Below are 24,136 nucleotides of genomic sequence, written 5' to 3'. Positions count from 1 at the left end.
TTCAATTCATTGGAATTACTGTTCTTATTCATGCTCAAATCTTTTTTGGCAATGAGAACCGCTTCAGTTACGCTTCTATGTTGGGAAGACGCTCATAGGCTTTGGTAAGTTCTTTGCTTTCGGATACGTTTTCCCCCACGTTTCTCTTTTCCAAGAAAACCGGTTCCTAGGCCGGGCGCGGTGGCTCAAGCCTGTAATCCCAGCACTTTGGGAGGCCGAGACGGGCGGATCATGAGGTCAGGAGATCGAGACCATCCTGGCTAACACGGTGAAACCTCGTCTCTACTAAACAAAAACAAAAACAAAACAAAACAAAACAAAAAACAACTGGTTCCTTTAGCTGGAACCACCCGACTCCTGCTGTGGCTCCGCCCGGGTCCCGGAAGTCCGTGCAGCCCGGCCTCCGATCCCGGAAATCCGCTCGGCTCCGCCCCATCCAGGAAATGCTTGCGGCCCCGCTCCCAACCCCGGAAGTCCGCGAGGTCCCGCCCCCGAAAGTCGGCTCCGCTCCGCTCCAATCCCGGAAGTCCGCGCGGCCCCGCCCCTGCCGGTTCGCGTCTCTCTGCTGCCGCGCGGGGACCGCTGTGCTCTCGGTAGGCGGCTGGGCTGGGTGGGCTCCGCACGTCCTTCCCGCTCCGTGCCGCGCGTCCCGGCACCCTGGGGCCCACTCCGGACGGGGTTTGCGTCCTGGACCCGCTTGTCGGCTGCTCCGTGTCCCGCCCTGCCCGTCGCGGGCGGCCTCGCGGCTGTTCCGCGGCAGGTTGGCCACGGCGGCGGGAGCGTCCTCGACCCGGACAAAGAAACGAGCGCTCGGTGCGACCAGCGGCGCGGGCGGCTCTGCCACCGGGCGTGTGCTTGTGTGTGTGCATTTGTGTGTGTGCATTTGTGTGTGTGCATTTGTGTGTGGAATGCCGGGTGTTTGGGGAGCAATGCGGTAACTGAGGCCCGGGAGGGAGCCCAGTCATATACCAGCATCTAGGATTGGTTTTGTGATTTGAACCCGCTGTTTTTTATTTTTTTGAGACACGGTCTCACCCTGTCACCCTGGCTGGAGTGCAGTGGCACGATCTCGGCTCACTGCGGCCTCCACCTCCTGGCCTCAGGTGATCCTCCCAGCTCAGCCTCCTGAATAGCTAGGACCACAGGCGTGCACCACCACACCGGGCTAAGTTTTAAATAGTTTCTGTGGAGACGGAGTTTCACCACATTGTCCTGGCTGGTCTCGAACTCCTGGACTCAAGCAATCCGCACGCCTCGGCCTCCCAAAGTGCTGAGATTACAGGCATGAGCCACCGTGCCCAGGCTGAACCCCCTATTTAATGTCAGAAATTTGACTTCACAGGGAAAGCCCTGAGAAACTGCCAGAACGGGGTCCCTGGGGCCAGTGTTCGGAGCGTACTGTGAAGTGGCAGGGCTGTTGCAGTCCGTGCAGAACCCGGTGTGGAAGATTAGCCCCTTTGGTGACTCGTCGGTTCTGGCCATTTTAGGACGCTCCAAACTTTCAGCAGGTGGAGGAAGGCAGAGAGAGAGCTGAGACTGTTGGTCTGTGCCAGTACGAGAGCCAGTACGGCCTGAAGCCATGAGGGGACTTTCAGTTCCCTTTCTGGGTGGAGGCCAGCACAGGGGAGAGGGGGTGCTGACAGGTGCTAGAAGCTCAAAGGCTGCTGGGGACTAGCGGCCTCCTCAAGACATTAGGTTTCCAGATAGGATGGGCAGGTGGTGATGCAGCTGTAGCTCGTGAGTCTGAGCGGGAAACAGCCCCCGTGCAGTCGGTGTCACTGTGAACGGAAGAGGGTCTTCCTTACACAGGAAACGGGGCTCTGGGGGATCCAGTGATGTGCCCGACCACAGAGAACAGATCAGACTGGCTGATGGTGTCTGGGGCTGCAGGTGACTTAGTTGGGGGACCTGCTCTTGGCCTCCAGCCTGGGCCTGATGGCGCGGGCACCTGCCTGTGTGCAGGGCTCAGCTGCCTCTGTCTGTCCCCAGGCCCCTCCTCCTGTAGAGACTGGGGCTGCCTTCTCGGGATGTACCTGCAGGTGGAGACCCGCACCAGCTCCCGCCTCCATCTGAAGAGGGCTCCAGGCATCCGGTCCTGGTCCCTGCTGGTTGGTAAGGCTCTCCCCAGAGGCTGTCCCTCCCCAGAACCCCAGAATTGGAAGCCTGACTTTCAGAAAGGATGAAAATGAAACATAGTATTTTCTGTTTTTTCTATTACCCTGAAATCGAACAGCTATTTTGTTTCTTTGTATCCATTCAAATTTTATCCTGTGTACTTGGTTTTACAGATAATGCACATCTGTTTTGTCCCCTTTTAACCACTAACACCCAGCGTATTTAATACTCTGTGAGCTTTTCTGAGGTCACCGTATTTTCCTTTGTACTTGTTTTGAACCGTGTGATGGGTGATCGTGGGTTCCCATTTCTTCTCTTCCCTGATCCTCAGACCTCCTCATAGGACTCAGTCCACTTAGCCTCCTGTCCTCCATCCCTACTCACCAGTAGGGTCCTGTACCCTTGGGGATAGCTGCACTTGTGTTGACGGGACACCGTGTGAGGAGTGCTGCTGGCTGTACCTCAGCAGCTGTGTCTCTGGGGCCCACCTTTTATGTGACACGCCACAGCCTCCTGTGTGTTTTGCGTGGCACGCTGCGTTGTAATTCTTTGTGCACAGTCTTCAGGCCTCACCACGGGCTGCTGGAGTAACACCCGTGTCAGTTCTGGAGCCTCACATGGCGGATGTGTCCAGTAAATACTGTGAATAGTGTATACTGTGTTTTGTTTTTGTTTTCTTTAGTGATGAGGTCTCGTTAGGTTGCCCAGGCTGGTCTCAAAGTCCTGGGCTCAAGCGATCCTCCTTCCTCGGCCTCCCAGGTAGCTGGGATTACAAGCGTGTGATACTATGCCCAGCTATACTGCATTATCGAACCAACTTCCTGGCTGTTTCCCCTACTCTGAACCTGGTGGTCTGTAACCCCTGACCACAGCTGTTCCTATAGTGGGAAGGGCCTGCTCATCAGGGGCTGTGGCTCCAGGTCCGGCTGCACCGGGGAGGAAGTGCGGTCTTACCGGGATCAATAGGCAGGCAGTCACTTTCTCTTCATAGGAATCTTGTCAATTGGCCTGGCTGCTGCCTACTACAGTGGAGGTAAAGCACCCCCTGCCCCGCCCCCCCCCATGACTGTCTCAGCTGTTTGGAAAACAGAGAAAAGAAGGGAAAACCGTCCTTTGTGACTGTCCATGGGGCAGCCTTTAAGATCGGCATCTCTGCCCCTTGATTGCTGGTGGGCACCGCGCCCCTCCACGCACTGCTGTTCTTCCGCACGCCCATCCCGCCCAGCACCCAGCCTGCATTTCACTTCTTAAGTCTTCGGTGTTTTGGGGTCATCAGATATTCTGGGAAAGATGCTCTTGAGTATCTAAGATCCAGCTGTGGGGTGAGGCGTACTTCCCCCACTGCCACCATCACTGGGCCTGCCCAGACAGGCAGAGGCCCTGTGCACCCCACCTGCCTCTCCCACGTGGACGCCGGGGGTCAGAGCTGGGCAGGGTGTGCCGCATGTGGGTCCTGAGTGGCCAGGGCAGGGTCAGCAGCACAGGAGGCTGCCCAGGCAGTCCTTGCAAGCGTGGGGGAGGCTGTGCTAGGTGGGGCCTCCCATGGGCACGTCCCTGGAGCTCACAGGCTGGCGCCCTATGTCCATCTTCAGATAGCCTGGGCTGGAAGCTCTTCTACGTCACAGGCTGCCTGTTTGTGGCCGTGCAGAACCTGGAGGACTGGGAGGTAAGGCCGGCTCGGGGCAGGACAGAGTCCAGGACTGTTCAGCTCCTGGGTTTTCTTGCAATGGGAATGGAAGGAGGAGGAAGGGCCATGGGTGGCCCAGCGCCTCCACGTCCTGAAGCGTTGGTCCCTGCTTGGAGGTCTCCGTTCATTAGGACATGGTCCCTGCACTCACCTGGTACAATTCTTGGCCAAGGAATCTCCCGAAGGCATTTTTCTCTTAGAAGCTCTCTGTGACTGTCTTCACCAAAGTGCTTTCTTCCCGGAGTTGCCACGATGGGATGCGAGTCAGCTTTCCCCGTGGCCGGCCCTCCCACCTCGGAGCCCCTCCTGAGTCCTTTCAGCCTGGCCCAGTGCTGCCCTCTGACCTCCATGCCCTCATTTGCTGGTTCCGCTGCCTCCCTGCACTTGTTTTGCCTGCAGTGGAGCAAGCACCCGCTGCACCTGCCCGGCTCCTGCACCTGCCCAGCTCCTGCACCTGCCTAGCTCCCCAGTTCCCAACAGGAGTCAGGCTGGCTACAGATGTCCAGCTCTGACAGAGCAGCACCTGCAGCTTCAGGGCTTTGGGTTCTGACTGGGAGGGGCCCCAGCCCCCCTTCTTGAGTGTCTACCCTGGTGAGGGTGGGGGTGATGCCCCAGCGGCCTCGGGGCCCCTGTTCCTGGAGGTTCATGGTGGTCAGTGCCTGTCGGTTTCCAGGAAGCCATCTTTGACAAGAGCACAGGGAAGGTTGTTTTGAAGACGTTCAGCCTCTACAAGAAGCTTCTGACTCTTTTCAGAGCAGGCCATGACCAGGGTGAGTTGTGGGGAACCTGGGGACATGGGGCACTGTGGGCATCTGGGTGACCCACGGGACCTGGCGGCGGGAGGCCTGGAAACGCCTTTGGTCCAAGCTCGCCTGCTTGGTGACCAGGGTTGTGTCCTGCCCGCTGGACGCAGGATCCCACAGATACGCCCCACCTGCTCATCTGCTCACCTGCTGGGCGGGGTCCTAGAGCCTCCTGGGTTCTTTTTTTTTTTTTTTTTTTTTTTTTTTTTTGAGACGGAGTCTCGCTCTGCCTCCCAGGCTGGAGTGCAGTGGCCGGATCTCAGCTCACTGCAAGCTCCGCCTCCCGGGTTCACGCCATTCTCCTGCCTCAGCCTCCGAGTAGTTGGGACTACAGGCGCCCGCCACCGCGCCCGGCTAGTTTTTTGTATTTTTTAGTAGAGACGGGGTTTCACCGTGTTAGCCAGGATGGTCTCGATCTCCTGACCTCGTGATCCGCCCGTCTCGGCCTCCCAAAGCGCTGGGATTACAGGCTTGAGCCACCGCGCCCGGCCGCCTCCTGGGTTCTTTAGAGGTTTGGCCCCTCGGGAGGGTGGGAGGAGCAGAGGTCTGGCAGAGCAGGGGTCTGGCCCAGCGTGCTTGGACAGCCTGTTTAGCTGTGTTCTCCCGCCTGCCTGGCAGCCACTTGTCCCCAGGTACAGTCTGGCCCCAGCGGCAGGTCACAGGGTGGGGCAGGGAGAGCCACGGTAGCCCACGGGCGTTCCGGAGTGGGGCCACCTGGCTACTTGCGGGCCTTGGCCCTGCTCCAGCTTTCCTGTGAGTCCTACTGGGCCTGCAGTAGGGGCTGGAAGGTCCGAGGAACCCCCCACCCTTGAGCCTGGGCAGTGGCCCAGCTGTGGTCAGTACCAGTTTCCTGTAGATGCTGCTGCAGAGAGAGAGGCCCTAGGGTTCGGCTGCCCATGCATAGCCCCAGAGAGGGGACAGATTCTGGTGACCAGAGTTGCTGGGCAGTCTTGGGTTTAGTGCCACAATGCTGTGCTTCTGACAGGCTGCTTCCTAGATCCCTGCAGGGACCTGGCCAGGGCATTGGCCCCAAGTCACCGTGGCTTTGGGGAGAGGAGTTGCAGGCCTGGCCTGGGCTGTGAGAGGCAGCTGTGCCGTTTTCTGACAACAGTTGGGGCCGCCCTGGTACCCAAAGAGGTGGCTTCCCTGAGTTGCCACAGGAAATTGCAGGGTGGCCCAGGCTCAGCAGCCAACCTCGGGAAACAGTACAGTGTAAAGATGGCGGCCTCGCACTGAGCGGGTCCCCGTGGTCGGCACTCCCAGGAGAACCAGCAGGCTGTGCATGTGGCCTGCCAGCCTGCACCGCGGGCACGTCCTTCCCACCTGGAGGACCTTGCACTGCTGTCAGGGCCACAGCAGTCCTCCAGGACCCAGCCTCAGGCAGGAAACAGCAAATGCTTTTGCTGCCAACCAGGCGTGGCTGTCGCTCTCGATGGCGCCAGTGGCCCTGGTGTGACTGCCGGGCGGCACGTGTGGGCGGGGACGGCTCGGCCACTGACCGTCTCCCCACAGTGGTGGTCCTGCTGCATGATGTCCGCGATGTGAGCGTGGAGGAGGAGAAGGTCCGGTACTTCGGGAAGGGCTACATGGTGGTGCTCCGGCTTGCGACGGGCTTCTCCCACCCCCTCACGCAGAGTGCAGTCATGGGCCACCGCAGGTAAGGCTGTGGGACTTTGATCTGGCTGGAGCTGCAGCTGTGTCAGGTGACTCCCGTTCCTGACCACCCAGAGCTACAGGACAGCTGGGAGAGGAGATGAGTTTGTGGACGAGACACAGAGGGGCCCACGTTAAGCATGTGCAGGCTCAGGGGCAGCCTCCGTGGCTGGGAGGGTAGGAGGCGGCCAGGAAGTGCTGGGTCCAGTTTGGGAGCCCCAGGGGCTGGGTGGTTGAGGAGGAGGCTGCTGTGGGGTCTCATGGCGCCCTGTGCTGAGGTGACCTGACCTTCCTCCCATTGCCGGCCTTGCCCAGTGATGTGGAAGCCATCGCCAAGCTCATCACCAGCTTCCTGGAGCTGCACTGCCTTGAAAGCCCCACAGAGCTGTCTCAGAGCAGTGACAGTGAGGCCGGCGACCCTGGGAGCCAGAGCTGACAGCCCCGGTATGCCTGAGCCTGTGCACCACCCACAGGACACGTGGCACATTCCTGGTGTGCCTGAGCCCATGCACAGCCCACAGAACCCCGTGGCCTTGGCTTCAGTCGGTGCCTCCAGCCGAGTCGGCCTCTTGCCTGCTCACACTGCTGCTTTCACACTGCACGAAACAGCAGGCCGGACGAGGACACCCAGACTTTCTCCATCGTGAGGCCTGGGCCTGCCTTCCTGCAGCTGGAGGTCTCGCCAGCCCTGGACTCCTGCTGTGGGCCACAGCCAGACCTCGGGCGAGTGGAGAGGCCGGGCCAGGCCGGGCCCCTGTGGGTGCTGATGCTGCGTGTTGTCCCCGACACAGTGTCCTCTCCCTGGGTGGACATGCCCAGCGGTCAGGTGCTTCCCCAAGGGCAGCGAGGGGCGAACATCTGGGGCCTACCTGGCTGTGCACGCTGCAGCCACACTGTGGAAGCTGCCCCTCCCCAAGGACCCGCCTCCCTTGATGATGCCAGGATCTCGGCGCATAGACCGCTTTGCCCCTGTGGTCATCACAGAAAGGTCTCTCTGTTCCTCACCCTCAGCCTCAGCAGAAGCTGCGAGGCCAGAAAAAAGGTCAGCTCTTCCAGTATTGTGCAGCGCTTAAAAACCGGGAGCTCCGGCCGGGCGCAGTGGTTCATGCCAGTAATCCCAGCACTTTGGGAGGCCAAGGTGGGAGGACTGCTTGAGGCCAGAAGTCCAAGACCAGCCTGGGCACACAACAAGATCCTGTCTTTGCAAAAATACTAACCAAACAAGAAAAATTAGGAGATTTTCTGCAGAAATTGAGTTCCAGCCTCTTTCCCTCACCCTGTAGGAGCTGAATGCCAACCATCCTGACCCGCTGGGGCTCTTGGTCTCCTGAGTACACCCAGGTCCTCCCAGGTGCGGTGTGCACCGAGAGCGCCTGGCCTGATGCCCTGGCCTGTGAACTGGGGACTCCTGGGTCCTGTGAGCCCCGCGGCGGCAGGCCCAGGAATGGCTGGGTGGGACCGGGAACGCCTTTGCCCCAGGTCTGGCTGTGGCCTCGGTGAAAGCAGACAGGAGAGAGGTGGGACCCTCCTCCTCAGTAGTGGCTGCCAGCCCCTCTTTGCAGGACATGGTCATAATAACCATAAATAACCCTTCGCATGTCACCCGCGGCTTCCACTCTTTATTTCCGAAGAGTCAGTGTCACAAAGCGGGTCTCCCTGTGCTGCTGCTCTCTGTGTTTTCTAGTCTCTCCCCCAGGGGTTGCCCAGGGCGCTCAGGAACTGAGTGTGGGCCAGACACTGCTGGGCCACAGGGTGCAACACTCACGTGGGCCCCTGTTGCCCTGGCTGACAGTTGGCAGCGCAGAGCCCCCCTGCCCATAGCAGGAGCCTCCTGGCACAATCTCTCCCCTCAGGGGTCCTGAGCAGCGTCCCTGCCAGGGCTGGTGGGTGGGGATGGGGGGGTGGCCACCTCGCTGAGGTCCTGCAGTAGAGCTTGCAGCCGCTGCAGGCTGGGGTGCACGTTCTCCTCCAGCCACTCCTCCACGGCATCCGGGTAGAAAGCCAGCTGCAGGGCGACCTCCAGCTCCTGTACGAGGGTGCTCCACTGCGCCAGGAGACTGCGGGTGAGGGCGCCGTGAACGTGCATTCTGCACACTCGGGACTTGCCCTCAACCCCATGGTCAGTACTGCCCTGTGCCTCAGCTTACCTATCTGTAAAATGGGGCTACTGACCCTCATCGGTGTGTCTGGAGGAACAAGTCAGTGACAGCTGCACATCTGAGACCTGAGGGCCCTTTACAACTAGGGGCTCACCCTCCGCTCCTCCTCTGGTTGAGGGACATGTCAACAGCAGCAGCAGTCCTCAGAGAAGCCACGGCTGCACAGCCTGTAAGAGCCTAGGGTCTCACCTGAGTGCTGCGGGCTGGATGTGCTGAACCATGACTGGGTGGATGAGCTTCCGCCGGCGGTGGTAGGGGCTGAACCAGCCGATGACGTACCTGGGGCAAATCCACATACGGGTGTGCCGTGGGCTACCAAGGCAGCCATGGGGCAGCTTTACAGTAATACAGAAAATGTTTTAAGAGTGGGGTAGACATTTCTAAGTCTTATGTCCCCCAGAAAGTCCTTGTGAAAGATGAGGCTGCCTCCTCCTGTGCCTGGGGGTGGGGTGGGGCTTGTGAACCTGCCCCTCACCTGCACCTGCCTCCCACCCACACCTGCCCCCTCACCCACACCTGCCCCTCACCCGCCCCATGCCTGCCCGCTCACCCACACCTGCCTCCCACACTCACGTGTTGCCCTCCAGCAGCGCGTCCACAGAGCTGCGCAGATGGAGGCTGACTTGTGTGACAAGGGCAAGGATGTTGCTGCCAGGGAAAGAGCCAGCCCCCTCCCTGCAGAGAGCCCTGCTGAGAACAGCTGTCTCCACAGGCGGGGGAAGGGGAGAGAAGGACGGGGAGGGGGGAAATGGGACGGGGAGGGCTGCAGGGTGCTTGCCTAACAGGGTCCATCATCTCCAGGTTGGAAATCCCAAGAAGGTTCTCCACTTTCGCTTTAGCATCTCCATCAAATCCTCCTGAAATCACAGAGTGGGGCAGTTGGAGGGGCCTGTGGAGGAGGGCAGGGGCTACATTGAGACCTGCAGGCCTAGGTGCTGGGGCAGTGGGCGGGCGGCATGGAGAGCCACTGGCCAGGCCCAGCCCTGCGTGTGCCGGCCCCAAGGGGACCTGGGGGCAGATGGGCTTGCTGCTTCTCTTTAAACATGTGAAATACATTCGTTATTTAAAAAAATCAGAAAACAGAAATAAGACTGTGTTGCCAGCAGCAACACCCAGACAGCAAGTGGTTCTTCCTGCTGGGCACAGCCCAACCCGCACAGGTGTCCAGGGCTCATGCAGCGTTTGCCACTGTGGTTCACACAATCAACGGAATATTCTAGAGCACCCGAAACAAACCCGTGAGGCCTGTGGGCACCAGCGTGGACAGATCTCCGAGTTGTTCATGGATATACTCACTGCAAGAGGCTGACGGCCGGAGGGCAGTGCCCCAGTCCCAGGGGTGGCGGGTGGGGCTGTGGGCAAGGGACGCTGCAAATACCGTCCATATTAACGCAGCTCTTTAGTGTGGGGCACGTGAGTGTCTGCTTTTATCGTTTCTGCCCTTTTCTAAGCAGTTCAGACTCAGCAGCTAAGTCAATCTGATCTCATTCTGCGTCCTCACTGGTTGCACCCCCGTCCCTGGGCCGCCACGCCCATGGGTCCTGCTCAGCGCGTCTCGGCCATTTTTCTTTCTGTGTCAGCACCATGCAGTTGCTAATTTCCTGTGTGGCCTGCGAGTTTCCATGCACACGGCTCATCTGGCCAAGCCCCTGCTGACCCCAAGGGGCTCCCAGGGCCTGCCCTTGCCCATAGGTCCTGCTACTCCCTCAGGCAACCTGAAGTGTAAGTGCTGGGTCCACGGTGCAGGGCCTTCCAGGGCCGGGCGCCTGCGCCCCACACCTGCTCGGCCAGGTGTGCAGGATGTGTGTGCAGCAAAGGTGGAGCTGCTCCCCACGTCCGACCTGCGCGCATTTCTGCGGATTCACTGTGTCTGAGGGGTGCGTCCCGCGCCACTCTCCAGCCTGCTTTGGGCTTAGGCTTGGAGACCTGGGTGCAGGCCCAGCCTGGGTGGACTTCAGGGCAGGCGGGTGGCTAAGCTGGGGCAGTGAGACCATCCTCTTGCTGTGAGAACCACCACGGTCCAGCAGGGTGGTTGGAGCTCTGGGTGCTTGGCCTCCTGCCCTCCGGGTCTTTCTGGGAGGAGCCGGTGGGGCTTGGGGTGACCAGACATACCGTGTAGAAGCAACTGTAGACAGGCGGCCAGGGACGGGACTCCTGCAGGGAGCAGCTCGCACAGCACGGAGAAGTGGTCGTACCTGGGTCCAGGAGAGGGGCGCTCAGCTCCACAGCCCACCCCCACCAGCCTGACACAGGTGCCCTGATTCGGGACATCCCTGCTCTTGTTCCAGGGCCGTGGGGGCAGCCTGACCCCCTCAACCCACGGGGCCCAGGGTTTCCAAGACAGGTTCTGTGCGGCAGGGCTCTCACATCAACTCCGTTCTAGAAACCGGACGCGTGAAGAGCGTGGGGATTCCTTGCTGCGATGCTTTCCAGAGCCATGGGAACTCTGGGTGGGCCTTGGGTGGGTGGCCAGTCATCGTCCCTCCCCCCAGCACCTCTGGCCTCTGAGAAAAGGTTCCTGCTCCTGGGGGCTGCCCTTGACGCCCCCCTCCTAGGGCCTCTGGGCCTCTCCTGCCCACCCTCTCCCTTGGCTGCCTCCTGTCTGGCTGGTGGGGGCGGCAGCTTTTCCCCAAGACCCCACGAGGAGGGTGTGAGATCAGGCCTGGCAGGCAGCAGGTCAGCGGCAGCATCTGTCCCAAGCGAGGGCTGGGGGGCCTCAGCCTGGCTGGGGTGGGAGTCAGGGCTTCCCACTGCCGGAGAGGGGGCCTCCACCTGCCTGTGCCTCAGTTTCTTCAGCTGTGAGGTGGGTGACAGACGCCGCCCCAGGTGTGAGCACAGGCGAAGGCTGGGCGATGCCTGACGCCACAGCCCCAGGCTCGTCTGAAGGATGTGCCGCCCCTCTGGGGCGGAGGAGCCTCGCCCTGCTCTATGGACGGTCCTAGTTTGTGCAGACAGAGCTGTATCCCAACAGGACAGTGGGAACTATCTGGAAGCTTCTAAAGAGCCGCTGCCAGCTGTGCACATGCATGGCAGCTGTGAGCTGCCCCTGTAGCAGGCTGGCCCACCAGGCTCTGCGGTCCCCACCATGAAATTCTTGACTCCATCGAATCTGAGCCTTGTGGGTCAGGGCACGGGGTCCCTGGCGGGGTCCTGCCTCCAGCCGCTTGCCTAGCCCATGGCACCTGCGCCATCTGCCCCCCACCCCTCTAACTTGAGATGAGACCCAAGGTCAGGACTTGGCCGGCGACCAGGGGTTTATCTGTAGCTCTGCTTTTCACATGGTGTCATCAGGGAAGCAGGGACCTGGGAGCGCCAGGGTGACGCCACGGAGGCCCAGCTCCTTCATGAGACTAACAAGGCCCATCCTTGCCAGGCAGGACCCACAGTCACGGGATGTTTACAGCTGAGGAAGCGCTCAGACACCTGCAGGGGCCACTCCTACAACAGCGGACAGCCCTGGCATCCCCACACCCATGACAGCATGTGCCTTCTAGGTCACCACAGTTGGGCTTCCATAGGCTACACGCTGAAATGTCCAGGACAGTTTTCTCTAAATCCATAGAAAAATACATTCTTTTTTTTTTTTTTTTTTGAGACAGACTTTTGCTCTGTCGCCCAGGCTGGAGTGCAGTGGCGTGATCTTGGCTCACTGCAACCTCTGCCTCCTGGGTTCAAGTGATTCTCCTGCCTCAGCCTCTTGAGTAGCTGGGATCATAGGCACATGCTGCCACACCTGGGTCATTTTTGTATCTTTAGTAGAGATGGAGTTTCACCATGTTGGCCAGGCTGGTCACGAACACCGGACCTCTGGTGATCCACCTGCCTCAGCCTCCCAGAGTGCTGGGATTACAGGCATGAGCCACCGTGCTCAGCCCATGGAGTGACACATTCTGTCACACTGTTGGCCCCATCCACAGGGAGCACAGCTTAGTGTTTACATAGACAAGACCCTGATATGAGAAAAACGGAAAACAGAGCCGGGCACGCCTGTGCTGGCCTTCCAAGGGCCCTACCTCTGTCACTGGGCACCTTTTGGTGACCTCCCCTCACTGCGCTCGGCCTTGAATTCTTTCGTGTGTGAGACCCGAGAACCTTCTTGTGGGGTCTGAATTGAGATGGCATTTCTAGCAACTGAGTGAAATCCTGAAAGAACCGAAACCCCCCCTTGTGCCACAAGCAAGACATACACACACAGCCTCAGGTGCAGTGCACACGGGCGGCATGGGGGCTGGGGACCACGTGTTTGTGACCCTGAACACATGAGCAGCACCCTCTGTGGCCGCTCTGGCGTGTGGGGCCCAACCCCACATGGCTGTCTCCTGCAGCTCTTCTCAGAGGCCTGGGCTGCTTCCCCTTTGACCGACCTGGGAAGGCCCTCAGCGGACGCTGGACAGGCCGATGTGGTGACCACCAGAGCTGCCCTGGACCCTCTTGACTGGCCAGGGCTTACCTCTGCCAGCCGGTCAGGATGATGCCCTGCAGTGAGTCCGTGGGCCTGCTGCCTGCCACCTGCAGCCACTGCACATGGTTCTTGAGGTGGTGCTTGATGGGGGGCACGGCCTGGCTGGGCCCTGTGGCACCCTTGAAGGCACTGGCTGCCCACAGCCGCGGAAAGCCGCACCGCCAGTACTTCTGCATGAGGAGGACTGAGTGAGAAAAAGCAAACAGGTGAGTGGCTCCCGGGGAGGCGGCCGACGTGGCCCCAGACATGTCTCCCGGGGCTATACCCAGAGCCGACATGGGAGCCGCCAGTGACAGCCACTGGGTCCCAGCGTGGGAGACTCCAGAGTGTAGGTGGCCGGCCTGGGTCCCAGTCAGGGAGACTCCAGAGCTTACGTGGCCCCTGCTTCACCTGCTCACTGGAAAACACTGGTGGAAAACACTGGTAGAATGGGGAGGTGAGGCCGGGCGCGGTGGCTCAAGCCTGTAATCCCAGCACTTTGGGAGGCCGAGACGGGCGGATCACAAGGTCAGGAGATCGAGACCATCCTGGCTAACCCGGTGAAACCCCGTCTCTACTAAAAAAATACAAAAAACTAGCCGGGCGAGGTGGCGGGCGCCTGTGGTCCCAGCTACTCTGGAGGCTGAGGCAGGAGAATGGCGTGAACCCGGGAGGCGGAGCTTGCAGTGAGCTGAGATCCGGCCACAGCACTCCAGCCTGGGCGACAGAGCGAGACTCCGTCTCAAAAAAAAAAAAAAAAAAAAAAAAAAAGAATGGGGAGGTGAGGCACCGGTGCAGGGCTGGGGTCTGCTGGAGCTGTGCCCTGGCCTCTACCTGTGCAGGCCCTAGGCTGGGCAGTTGGGCTGCAGGGTCACAGGGCCAGGGATGGCCTTCCCAGTCATGTGGCCACGACAACACACCCCCAACTTGGCACTGACCCTTGCCGTGCACATCCAGGTCGGCCGCGTAGTCCCAGAGCACCGGCTCCACCAGCTGCGGCACCCCGGATGCTGCAGACGGAGCAGACAGAGCAGACAGAGCGGACATGAGGTTGGTGAGACACCCAGAACACACCCTCAGCCCCTCGGACCCACCTGTTCTCGATTTGCCTGAAAGTGTGAGCGTAGATACCTTTTTAAGACAGACTTGGTACTATGCTGGGTTTGGACAATGAATGCCACAACCACACACAGCGCCTTCCCAAGCCAGCGCCCACTGCAGCGACCCTGCTCCCGCTGCTGCTTTACCAGGCCATGAGCCACAGGCACAGCTGGAGCACGTGGCTGAATGGAGGTCACTCTAAGTCATCTATGTGGCCATGCGTGGGTGGGAGCTGCCAGGCCAGCACGGCCCTAGGACACCCTGGCTCCCAGCTCTGCCATGGGGCTCACTGAGCCTCAGGGCTCTGTGTGGAACAGGGCCAGGTGTCTGAGTACCACCTCTTGGCCCAGAAAGGCACTCAGCAGCTCATCCCAAAGCCTCAGGCAGAGTGAGCAGGGCCCAGGGTCTGGAGGAGCTGCCAGCGGGAACCTCGGCCCCCAGTTCCAGCAGGGCTGGCCTTGGAGGAGGCTGCCACGAGGGCGGGTCACTCCCAAGCCCTCTAGGACCGGGCAGGCCCGTGCTCTCCTGACCAAACCTCCACGGCTTCTAGGAAACGACTCAGACCCGGTGTTGGGGGGATGCAGGAGGTGGTTGTGGCAGGTCTGTGTGGGGCTGGGGCTCACCCTGGGGCCCACTTCCTACAGCACCTTCTCTCTCTGAAGCCGTGGGTCTTGGGCAGGTCAGTGGCCCACCCCTCCCCCAACCCCGTTGGCCGACCTGCGAGCTGGTCCTCAGGCAGGTCTCGGAGCATGTCGTCCCACACCAGGGGTGTCACGCTGGGGTGCCGGGTCTGCACGTGGCTGGCCACTGCCCGCATGTGTGACAGGCACAACTTCCCTGTGCTGTTCTGCTCTTGCTGCAGCCACCGGCGCGAGGCCTCCCCCTCTCCGAGGTAATAGACCTGCAAGGGAGGAGCGGGACGGGGTTGCCTTGGCAGCCCTGCACACCAGTGGGAGGGTCCGGGGTTCACACCATACCCTGACGGAGAGGGGCTGCTGCCTGTGGGGAGGAGGCCGGGGAGGGGCTGGGAGCCTTTGCTTACCACCCCCAGCGTGTCCCTGTCTTCCTCACTGAGCCCTGAACTTCTACTCAAGGTTTCCTGTGAATGTTTACAGCAGCTCTTCTCACAACCGCCAAAGCAGAGACCACAGGGGTCCATCCCCCATGACGGACCAGCATAGGGCAGCGTCCTCCACCGTGAACACGGCTCGGCCTCAACAGAGAGCCAAGCTCTGGCGGCCAACGGCCCAGAGGAACACAGGTCATACACTGTGTGACTCGGTGCCCGTGGAATGCCCAGGCGCACAGATCCACCAAGACGGGAAGCAGACCGTGGTCGCCGGGGGCTGGGGGTGGGTGCGGGGCTTCAGCCTGGGGTGATTGTCCATACCATGAATACGTGGAAGAGGTGCTGACGTTTATACTTATTATTTTGGAGACAGGATCTTGTTCTGTCGCCCAGGCTGGAGTGCAGTGGCACAACCTTCGTCTCGGCTCACTGCAAGCTCCGCCTCCTAGGTTCAAGCAATTCTCCTGCCTCAGCCTCCCGAGTAGCTGGGATTACAGGCACCCACTACCACACCTGGCTAATTTTGTATTTTTATTTAAAAAAATTTTTTTTGAGACGGAGTCTTGCTTTGTCGCCCAGGCTAGAGTGCAGTGGCTTGATCTCCGCTCACTGCAAGCTCTGCCTCCCAGGTTCCCGCCATTCTCCTGCCTCAGCCTCCTCAGTAGCTGGGACTACAGGCGTCCCCCACCACGCCCGGCTAATTTTTTGTATTTTTAGTAGAGAGAGGGTTTCACTGTGTTAGCCAGGATGGTCTTGATCTCCTGACCTCGTGATCCGCCTGCCTCAGCCTCCCAAAGTGCTGGGATTACAGGTGCACGCCACCACGCCTGGCCTAATTTTGTATTTTTAGTAGACACGGAGTTTCACCACGTTAGCGAGGCTGATCTCGAACTCCTGACCTCAGGTGATCCACCTGCCTCGGCCTCCCAAAGTGCTGGGATCACAGGTGTGAGCCACCACGCCCGGCCTGTTTGTTTATTTATTTAGAGCTGGAGTCTCGCTCTGTCACCCAGGCTGGAGTGCAGTGGCGTGATCTCAGCTCACTGCAACCTCCACCTCCCGGGTTGAAGCGATTCTCGTGCCTCAGCCTCCTGAGTAGCTGGGATTACAGGCGCCCGCCATCACACCCAGCTGATTTTTGTAGTTTTAGTAGAGATGAGGTTTCACCACATTGGCCAAACTGGTCGCAAACACCTGACCTCAGATGATCCACCCACCTTGGTCTCCCAAAGTGCTGGGATTACAGGCGTGAGCCACCACACCCAGCCTATATTTTAAAATGGTTAGAATGGTAAAACTTATATGCATTTTACACACTCCGATTTCCTTCAAACAAAAAGAAACTTTTGGAGCTAAAATGTTTAGCTTGGGCTCCCCGTGAGCCACAGCCCTGCAGAACCTCCCAGCCCCGTGGGCACCAACCCTGGTCCTTTCAGCTCCGCACCCTGCCCAGGCCCTGACTGAGCTGGAGTCCAGTGAGTGGAGGGAGGGGCGAGGGTGGGGACTCACTGGGCTGGAGGGGCACGTCTCCGGCACCGCCTGGGGACCACCTTTTCCAGTGGGTGCTTTAGGGTCCAAATGCAGAACTTCCTTCCTCTCAGCAACGAAAGGGTGTCCCTCGAGTTGCACCCTGACTCGCGCTGACTGCTGGTCCTGGGGGGTGAACCTGCCCACCACCCGCAGGCCTCTGCCAACCCAGCTGCCCCGGGTGGTCTCATCTGACACGAGGGCGACTCCCTCCGGCTCTGCAGGCTGTCCTGTGCCAGGCCGTCCATCCACCCAGGGAAGATGCTGGACGGGGCTCCCCGAGGGGAACAAGCCTGGCTCTAGGCCTCAGTGCCTGGACGATTTTCCTATTTAAAAGGACAAGCCATGACAGGGGAGAGTGTCCTGCACAGAGCTGGGGTGATGGCACCCACCTCGTCACACCCGACGTGCAGCCATCGGGCGCCTGGGTGCAGCTCCAGGACCTGGTCGATCATGGCGCCCACCAGTGCCAGGGACTCCGCCTCGTGGGGGTTCAGGGTGCAGGGGAAGGGACCCACCTCCCGCAGGTGGGCGAAGGCCGCATGCTTCAGCACGAACTGTGGAGAGACAGGAGCTCACGTTGGGGGCGGAGGACTGGGCTCATCTCCTTCTGCCCACCTGGGGCTTCTGTTTCAAATCTACGGATAATACAAAAACATTAGGCCAGGCACAGAGGCTCAGTCCCGTAATCCCAGCACCTTGGGAGGCTGAGGTGGGCAGAATGTTTGAACTCAGGCATTGAGACCAGCCTGGACAACATGGTGAAACCCCATGGAGTCTCACTCTGTCGCCCAGGCTGGCACAATCTTGGCTCACTGCAACCTCTGCCTCCCAGGTTCAAGTGATCCTCCCGCCTCAGCCTTCCCAGTAGCTGGGATTATAGGCATGTGCCACCACACCCAGCTAATTTTTGTATTTTTAGTGGAGATGGCATTTCGCTATGTTGGCCAGGCTGGTCTTGAACTTCTGACCACAAGTGATTCACCTGCCTTGGCCTCCCAAAGTGCTGGGATTACAGGTGTAAACTACCGCGCCCAGCCTAATTTTTTTTTTTTTTTTTGAGATGGAGTCTGGCTCTGTCGCCCAGGCTAGAGTACAGTGGCTCAATCTTGGCTCACTGCAAGCTCTGCCTCCTGGGTTCACGCCATTCTCCTGCCTCAGCCTCCCAAGTAGCTGGGACTACAGGTGCCCGCCACCACGCCCGGCTAATTTTTGTATTTTTTTTAGTAGAGACAGGGTTTCACCATGTTAGCCAGGATGGTCTCGATCTCCTGACCTTGTGATCCACCCACCTCGGCCTCCCAAAGTGTTGGGATTACAGGCGTGAGCCACTGTGCCCGGCCATAAATTTTTTAAAAACAAAATCAGTTTAAGAAAAAAAAAAGTGGCTGGGTGTGGTGGCACCTGCCTGTGGTTTGAGCTACTTGGGCGGCTGAGGCGGGAAGATCACTGGAGCCTAGGAAGTTGAGGCTGTAGTAAGCCATGATCACGCCACTGCACTCCAGCCTGGGTGACAGAGTGAGACCCTGTCTCTGAAAAGAAAAAAGAGAAAAACGTTTATGTAGGAAATATACGTTTCTTTGTATAACTTTGCGTAAGAACAGAGACTCTGTGGCCTCGGCCTATGGTTGCTCACTGCCCCCTTCCCCCTCAGTGTGGAAACCACAGCTTTGCTGCCAGAGGGGCAGACTTAACTTGAGGTTGGGTAAAAACCCACTCCTTTTGGGGGCACAGTTAGTAGAAGTAGCAACTGGAGGCCAGGCGTGGTGGCTCAAGCCTGTAATCCCAGCACTTTGGGAGGCCGAGACGGGCGGATCATGAGGTCAGGAGATCGAGACCATCCTGGCTGACACGGTGAAACCCCGTCTCTACTAAAAAATGCAAAAAAACTAGCCGGGCGCGGTGGCGGGCGCCTGTAGTCCCAGCTACTCGGGAGGCTGAGGCAGGAGAATGGCGTGAACCCGGGAGGCGGAGCTTGCAGTGAGCTGAGATCCGGCCACTGCACTCCAGCCTGGGCAACAGAGTGAGACTCCGTCTCAAAAAAAAAAAGAAGTAGCAACTGGAGAAAAGACCGTGTCTTCCGCCTACCAGAGGGTCAGTCCCTGCTGGGGAGAGCCAAGACTGGCTGGAGATTTAATGGGTGACCCTGGAAACACAAAGCCAGAGGGTGCTGCACACTGTCCTCAGGCCTGGCTGACGGGGGCCACACACACGTGCAGGGACCTGTGAGGGCCAGGTGGGAACTGCGCGAACCTGGGGGTGCACCCCCCACCGCCCACACACAGCCCTGTGGCAAGGGGAGGAGGCCTGTGGGCTCAAGGTGTGGGAGCACAACCTCTGCCCAGACCCTTGGCTGACAACCAGCTATGAAGACAGAGGGGTGACCTAGGAAGCCAGGATAAAACGTAAAAATAAGAACCAAAAATCTCAGCACAGACATCAGCGAGCACACACGGCCGGGGGCAGGTGCTGCAGGTTAAATGCAGACCACTTGCTAGAAAACAACAAAACGACCATCACCAGCCACTGGGGAAAGGAGCAAACATTCAGCTTCGCTATAATGTATTCACTGAAATGTTCAGTTCTCAACCAAAAATTCTGAGATGTGCAAATAAACTGGGAAGTAGAATCCAGTTCACAGACTCTGACTCTCAGTGGGCCCACATATAGAATTTATCAAATATTTCAAGAAAACTACTATGAATATATTCTAAGAATGAAAGGAGGCCGGGCGCGGTGGCTCACACCTGTAATCCCAGCACTTTGGGAGGCCGAGGCGGGCAGATCACTTGAGGTCAGGAGTTCGAGACCAGCCTGGCCAACATGGCAAAACCCCATCTCTACGAAGACGACAAAGATTAGCCGGACGTGGTGGCAGGCACTGTAATCCCAGCTACTTGGGAAGTGAGGCAGGAGAATTGCTTGAGTTCGGAATGTGGAGGTTGTAGTGAGCCGAGATCATGCTGTTGCACTCCACCTGGGCGACAGAGCGAAACTCTGTCTCAAGAAAAATAAAAAAATTAAAAAATTGCACTTAGGGAGGCAGAGGCGGGAAGATCACTTGAGCCCAGAAGTTTGAGACCAGCCCAGCAACATAGTGAGACCCCACTCTTCACAAAAAGAAAAATAAACAAAAAAATTAACTCAAAATGGGACCAGGTGCAACGGCTCACACATGTAACCCTGGCACTCTGAGAGGCTGAAGTGGGGGACCTGTTTGAGGCCAGGGGTTCGAGACCAGTCTGGGCAACACGGTGGGACCTGGTATCTCCACAGAATAAAAAAACTGGCCGGGTGTGGTGGTGCACACCTGTAGTCCTTGCTGCTCAGGAGGCTGAGGTGGGAGGATTGCTTGAGCCCAGAAGTTCAGGGCTGCAGTGAGCTGTGATTGTGCCACACACTCCAGCCTGGGTGACAGAGTGAGACTGTGACTCAAGACAACTTGAACGTTCAAGGGTTCTGGAAAAAGAATAAAAATACCACACTCAACATGGATCATAGATCTAAATGAAAAATGCACACAAGTTAGGCCGGGCGCGGTGGCTCAAGCCTGTAATCCCAGCACTTTGGGAGGCCGAGACGGGCGGATCACGAGGTCAGGAGATCGAGACCATCCTGGCTGACACGGTGAAACCCTGTCTCTACTAAAAAATACAAAAAACTAGCCGGGCAAGGTGGCGGGCGCCTGTAGTCCCAGCTACTCGGGAGGCTGAGGCAGGAGAATGGCGTGAACCCGGGAGGCGGAGCTTGCAGTGAGCTGAGATCCGGCCACTGCACTCCAGCCTGGGTGGCAGAGCGAGACTCCGTCTCAAAAAAAAAAAAAAAAAAAAAAAAAAAAAAATGCACACAAGTTAAACTTTAGAAGAAAATACAAGAAAAATCTCTGTGATCTGGTGATCGCAACAAGTTTTCAGAAATGCCACCAAAAGCATGTAAGCTCCACACTGGGAGAAAATACCTGCAAATTCCATCAGAGGACTTGCATCTAGAACATATAAAGAACCTTAAAAACTCAAGTTGAAAAAAAATGGGTAATACACCCAAGCAGTTATTTCTAGCATACCAAGGAGGTATACTAGGCTGGGCACTGTGGCTCATGCCTGTAATCCCAGTACTTTGAGAGGCCGAGGCAGGCGGATCACCTGAGGCCAGGAGTTCGAGACCAGCCTGGCCAACATCTTGAAACCCCATCTCTAATAAAAAGACAAAAAGTTAGCCGGGTGTGGTGGGGCGCCTGTAATCTCAGGCACTCAGTAGGCTGAGGCAGGAGAATCACTTGAACTCGGGAGGCGGAGGTTGTAGTGAGCCAAGATTGCACCACTGCTCTCCAGCCTGGGAAACAGAGTGAGACCCTGTCTCAAAAACTAGCACACAAGGGTATACTAATAGCAAATGTACACATGGAGGGTCTTCCTCAGTAAGAAACCAACCCTTCGACACGCTGATTTTGGATGTCTGGTCTCCAGAACTGAGAGAACATTTCTGTTGTCTTAAGCCACCTGCTTTGTGGCAATCAGTTCTGCCCTGACAACAGTGTCTTTTAAGGAGATGGCAGGTGTGAGTGGTCAGAGCTGTGCTGTGACTTGCTGCGGTGGGGAGAGCAGCACGGAGGGGCAGAGTGGCCCTGGGAGACCCGTTAGGAGAGTTTCATGGCGAGTTGGTGGTGGTTTAGACAGGGGTGGTGCTTGCATGACAGAGGAGGAGGAGGAGCAGCAGCAGCAGGACCAACAAGGGTCAGGGCGCGGGCGGGTGGTGGTGCTGACCGTGTGCACACCAGAGGCTGGAGGAGGCCCCTCAGTGGAAGTGACCAGCAGGAAGCTGGGGATGAGGGTCTGTAACCCAGGAGGTCTGGAGTTGCTGAGGTGCAGACAGAAGAAGAGGAAGACGAAGAGAAAGCAGGAGCAGAGATGGCACCATCTAGAGAGAGTGGGAGGTGGGGACAGGGGCCGAGAGGAGCCTTGGGGACCGCCAGCTACAGAAAGGCAAATGCAAATAGACACCGAGGAGGCACAGTCAGAGGCGGGGGAAGCCGGAAAGTGTGGGGCTCAGGAGAGCAGCTGGGGATGCCAGAAGCTACCGAGGGGTCCAGCCGGAAAACCATCCCTGGACTTAGTGACCTGGAGGACCCTGGTGGCCTTGGGAGAGACATTCTGTAGAGGTGGCAGGAGGCTAAGAGCGCTCGCCAGGCCCTAGGGCAGAGTGTGGTGGGGAGAATCAACTAGAAAGGCCAGAGGACCAAGCTGTGGGAAGGAACTTCGGTGGCATGCCCAGAACACCGGCATGTGTAAGTGAAAACAACCTTCCTTCCCGCGGTGTGTGGAAATAGAAACCAGAATGGTGTATCTGTTAGAGAAATAAATGGAACCTAAGAGCCGTTAAATCAAACTGTGGTGGTTAATGTTGCATCACTTCCTGTCTGTTTGATACAGATGTGAAAAAGAATATGTGTGTGTGTATATATATATAAAAATATATATATATATAAAAGAATATGTGTATATATGTATGTATATATGTGTGTACGTATGTGTATGTGTATATATATGTGTGTGTGTATATATATAAGAGTGTGTGTGTGTGTGTGTGTGTGTGTATATATATTTTGAGATAGAGTCTTGCTCTTGTCACCCAGGCTGGAGTGCAGTGGCGTGGTCTTGGCTCACTGCAACCTCTACCTCCCGCGTTCAAGCGATTCTCCCGCCTTAGCCTCCCAAGTAGCTGGGACTACAGGTGCCCACCACCACACCTGGCTAATTTTTGTATTTTTAGTAGAGACGGGGTTTCGCCATGTTGGCCAGGCTGGTCTCAAACTCCTGACCTCAGGTGACCCGCCAGCCTCGGCCTCCCAAAGTGCTGGATTACTGGTGTAAGCCACCACACCTGGCCTGAAAAACCCCTTTTCTTTCCTTAATACTGTGTTTTACCTCACATAATATTCTGATGAATACAAGTTAAAAAGGAAACCACCTCCCAGCCTCCAGGACCCCCTTTCTGGCTCTTTCCTTCCATTCCTCAGGCAGATAGCCTGCCCCAGGGACTTCCTAGACCAAAGTCCTCTCTGAGTTGTGCTGAGCTGCGCTGCCTGCAACCACAGACCTGCTGCACCTACCCCTGGGCACAAGCCTGGCCCAGCCTGCAGCCCCTGGACTCCACGCCTGGCACTAGGTAACAGGTAACTTCCATTCCTGCCACTCACCTCCATGTGTCCAAATGTCTGCACCAAGGGAATCACCTCCAGTTCATTGAGTCCAGCCAGATGCAGGATTTCTTTGATTTCAGAGGGGCTAAAGAGACAAAATTCATGCAGAGAGGGTCACGTGGGGAGCACGTGATGTCCACATGCCCCCAGCCCTTCCTCGTCAGGCCCTAGGGGGCTCTCCAGAAACGGTGAGGCCCTCACTCCACAAAGGTTGACAGATATCCTGGTTTCTGGAAAGGCACCTGCTCTAAAATTTGGGAAGATGATGTTCTAGCATGTCCTCAAGTAACAGTTCGCTTTTCAACCCGCGACAAGAGAATGAAGTCATCACATTTTACAAGAAACTACTCAAGGCCGGGTGCGGTGGCTCACGCCGGTAATCCCAGCACTTTGGGAGGCCGAGGTGGGCAGATCACTTGAGGTCAGGAGTTCAAGACCAGCCTGGCCAACATGGGGAAACCCCGTATCTACTAAAAATACAAAAATTAGCTGGGCCTGATGGCACGCACCTGTAATCCCAGCTACTTGGGAGGCCGAGGCAGGAGAATCACTTGAACCCAGAAGGCAGAATTTGCGGTGAGCCGAGATCACACCACTGCACTCCAGCCCGGGAGACAGAGCAAGACTCTGTCTAAAAAAAAAAATAAGCTACAGAAGGAGCCGCAGTCCACCCACAGCCAGGTCAGCAGCTGCCTGACAGGGCCCTCAATCTGAAATAATCCCTGATGCACACGTCCTCTGCAGGAGGGTCACATCCTGGGAAGGGCTGACCGCCCGGGTCAACCTCTTTGTTTTCACAAATGAGCTGTCATTTATGAATTTATCTAAAAAAAAAAGCTATTTCTAGTTTTTGTATGTGTTTGAACCATTTTAGGCTAAGCCATTCTATAGATTTATGAGTTATGTAAAGTCTTTAAATATTCCTGCTTCAAGCTTCAAAGGAACCCTGGACTTTACTTTTTCACATCAAAAGACAACACGTCTTCACTGTAGGAAGAGAACTAGAAGAGTATGAGGAAAACGCAAACGCCTGACCGTCTCATCGCAGGCCCACACCCTGGCTCACTGTTCCTCTCTTCCGGTCTAACCGCTGCACGGCGTGTGGGTTGTTCTGACACATGGAGCCAAGTCCTCCCGGAACAGACGTCACGTTACGTTCACCAGCAGGTAGTTTTCCTATTTCTCATTCCCTTCAACACAGAGTCTTACAATTATTTATTTATCTTATTTGTTATTAGTTTTTTGAGATGGAGTCTTGCTCTGTCACCCAAGCTGGAATGCAGTGGCGTGATCTTGGCTCACTGCAACCTCTGCCTCCTGAGTTCCTGCGATTCTCCTGCCTCAGCCTCCTGAGTAGCTGGGATTACAGGTGTGCACCACCA

The 24,136-nt window shown here is 57.5% G+C and overlaps 2 protein-coding genes across 19 annotated transcripts in view; one reads left to right on the top strand and one right to left on the bottom strand.

The window, feature by feature from the left end:
- Nucleotides 1-467: 467 nt before the first annotated feature.
- Nucleotides 468-7,860, top strand: LOC101020077 (cytochrome b-245 chaperone 1). Of its 4 annotated transcripts, none has more exons than XM_003913618.4 (7): nt 468-593; nt 1,990-2,112; nt 3,107-3,148; nt 3,708-3,781; nt 4,476-4,572; nt 6,118-6,262; nt 6,574-7,860. In XM_003913618.4, exons 2-7 carry the CDS (start codon nt 2,028-2,030, stop codon nt 6,692-6,694), a joined length of 564 nt encoding a protein of 187 aa, XP_003913667.1. In that variant the 5' UTR covers nt 468-593; nt 1,990-2,027; the 3' UTR covers nt 6,695-7,860. The 4 variants fall into 4 exon arrangements, with proteins under 4 accessions (XP_003913667.1, XP_003913669.1, XP_003913668.1 ...); XM_003913619.4 differs by having other exon boundaries at nt 528-813; XM_003913620.4 differs by lacking the exon at nt 3,107-3,148 and having other exon boundaries at nt 470-593.
- HEXD (hexosaminidase D) overlaps nt 7,858-24,136 on the bottom strand; it is a 25,537-nt gene continuing 9,258 nt past the window's right edge. For 2 of the 15 annotated variants that reach the window (XM_031657197.1, XM_031657194.1), the window contains exons 2-10: nt 22,752-22,839; nt 16,948-17,193; nt 14,677-14,860; nt 13,797-13,868; nt 12,868-13,063; nt 10,530-10,612; nt 8,991-9,274; nt 8,607-8,696; nt 7,858-8,315 (exon numbers count right to left, since the gene is read on the bottom strand). In XM_031657197.1, the coding sequence (XP_031513057.1) occupies nt 7,971-8,315; nt 8,607-8,696; nt 8,991-9,274; nt 10,530-10,612; nt 12,868-13,063; nt 13,797-13,868; nt 14,677-14,860; nt 16,948-17,010 (1,317 nt within the window). In that variant the 5' untranslated portion in view covers nt 17,011-17,193; nt 22,752-22,839 and the 3' untranslated portion in view covers nt 7,858-7,970. The other 13 variants (XM_021928469.2, XM_021928470.2, XM_021928467.2 and 10 more) reach the window with 13 other exon arrangements.

Source organism: Papio anubis, chromosome 17 (genome assembly GCF_008728515.1).
Source record: "Papio anubis isolate 15944 chromosome 17, Panubis1.0, whole genome shotgun sequence".
Taxonomy (NCBI): Eukaryota; Metazoa; Chordata; class Mammalia; order Primates; family Cercopithecidae; genus Papio; species Papio anubis.
The sequence above is the reverse complement of the archived record's forward strand: the minus strand, read 5'-3'. Positions and strand labels throughout refer to the sequence as shown.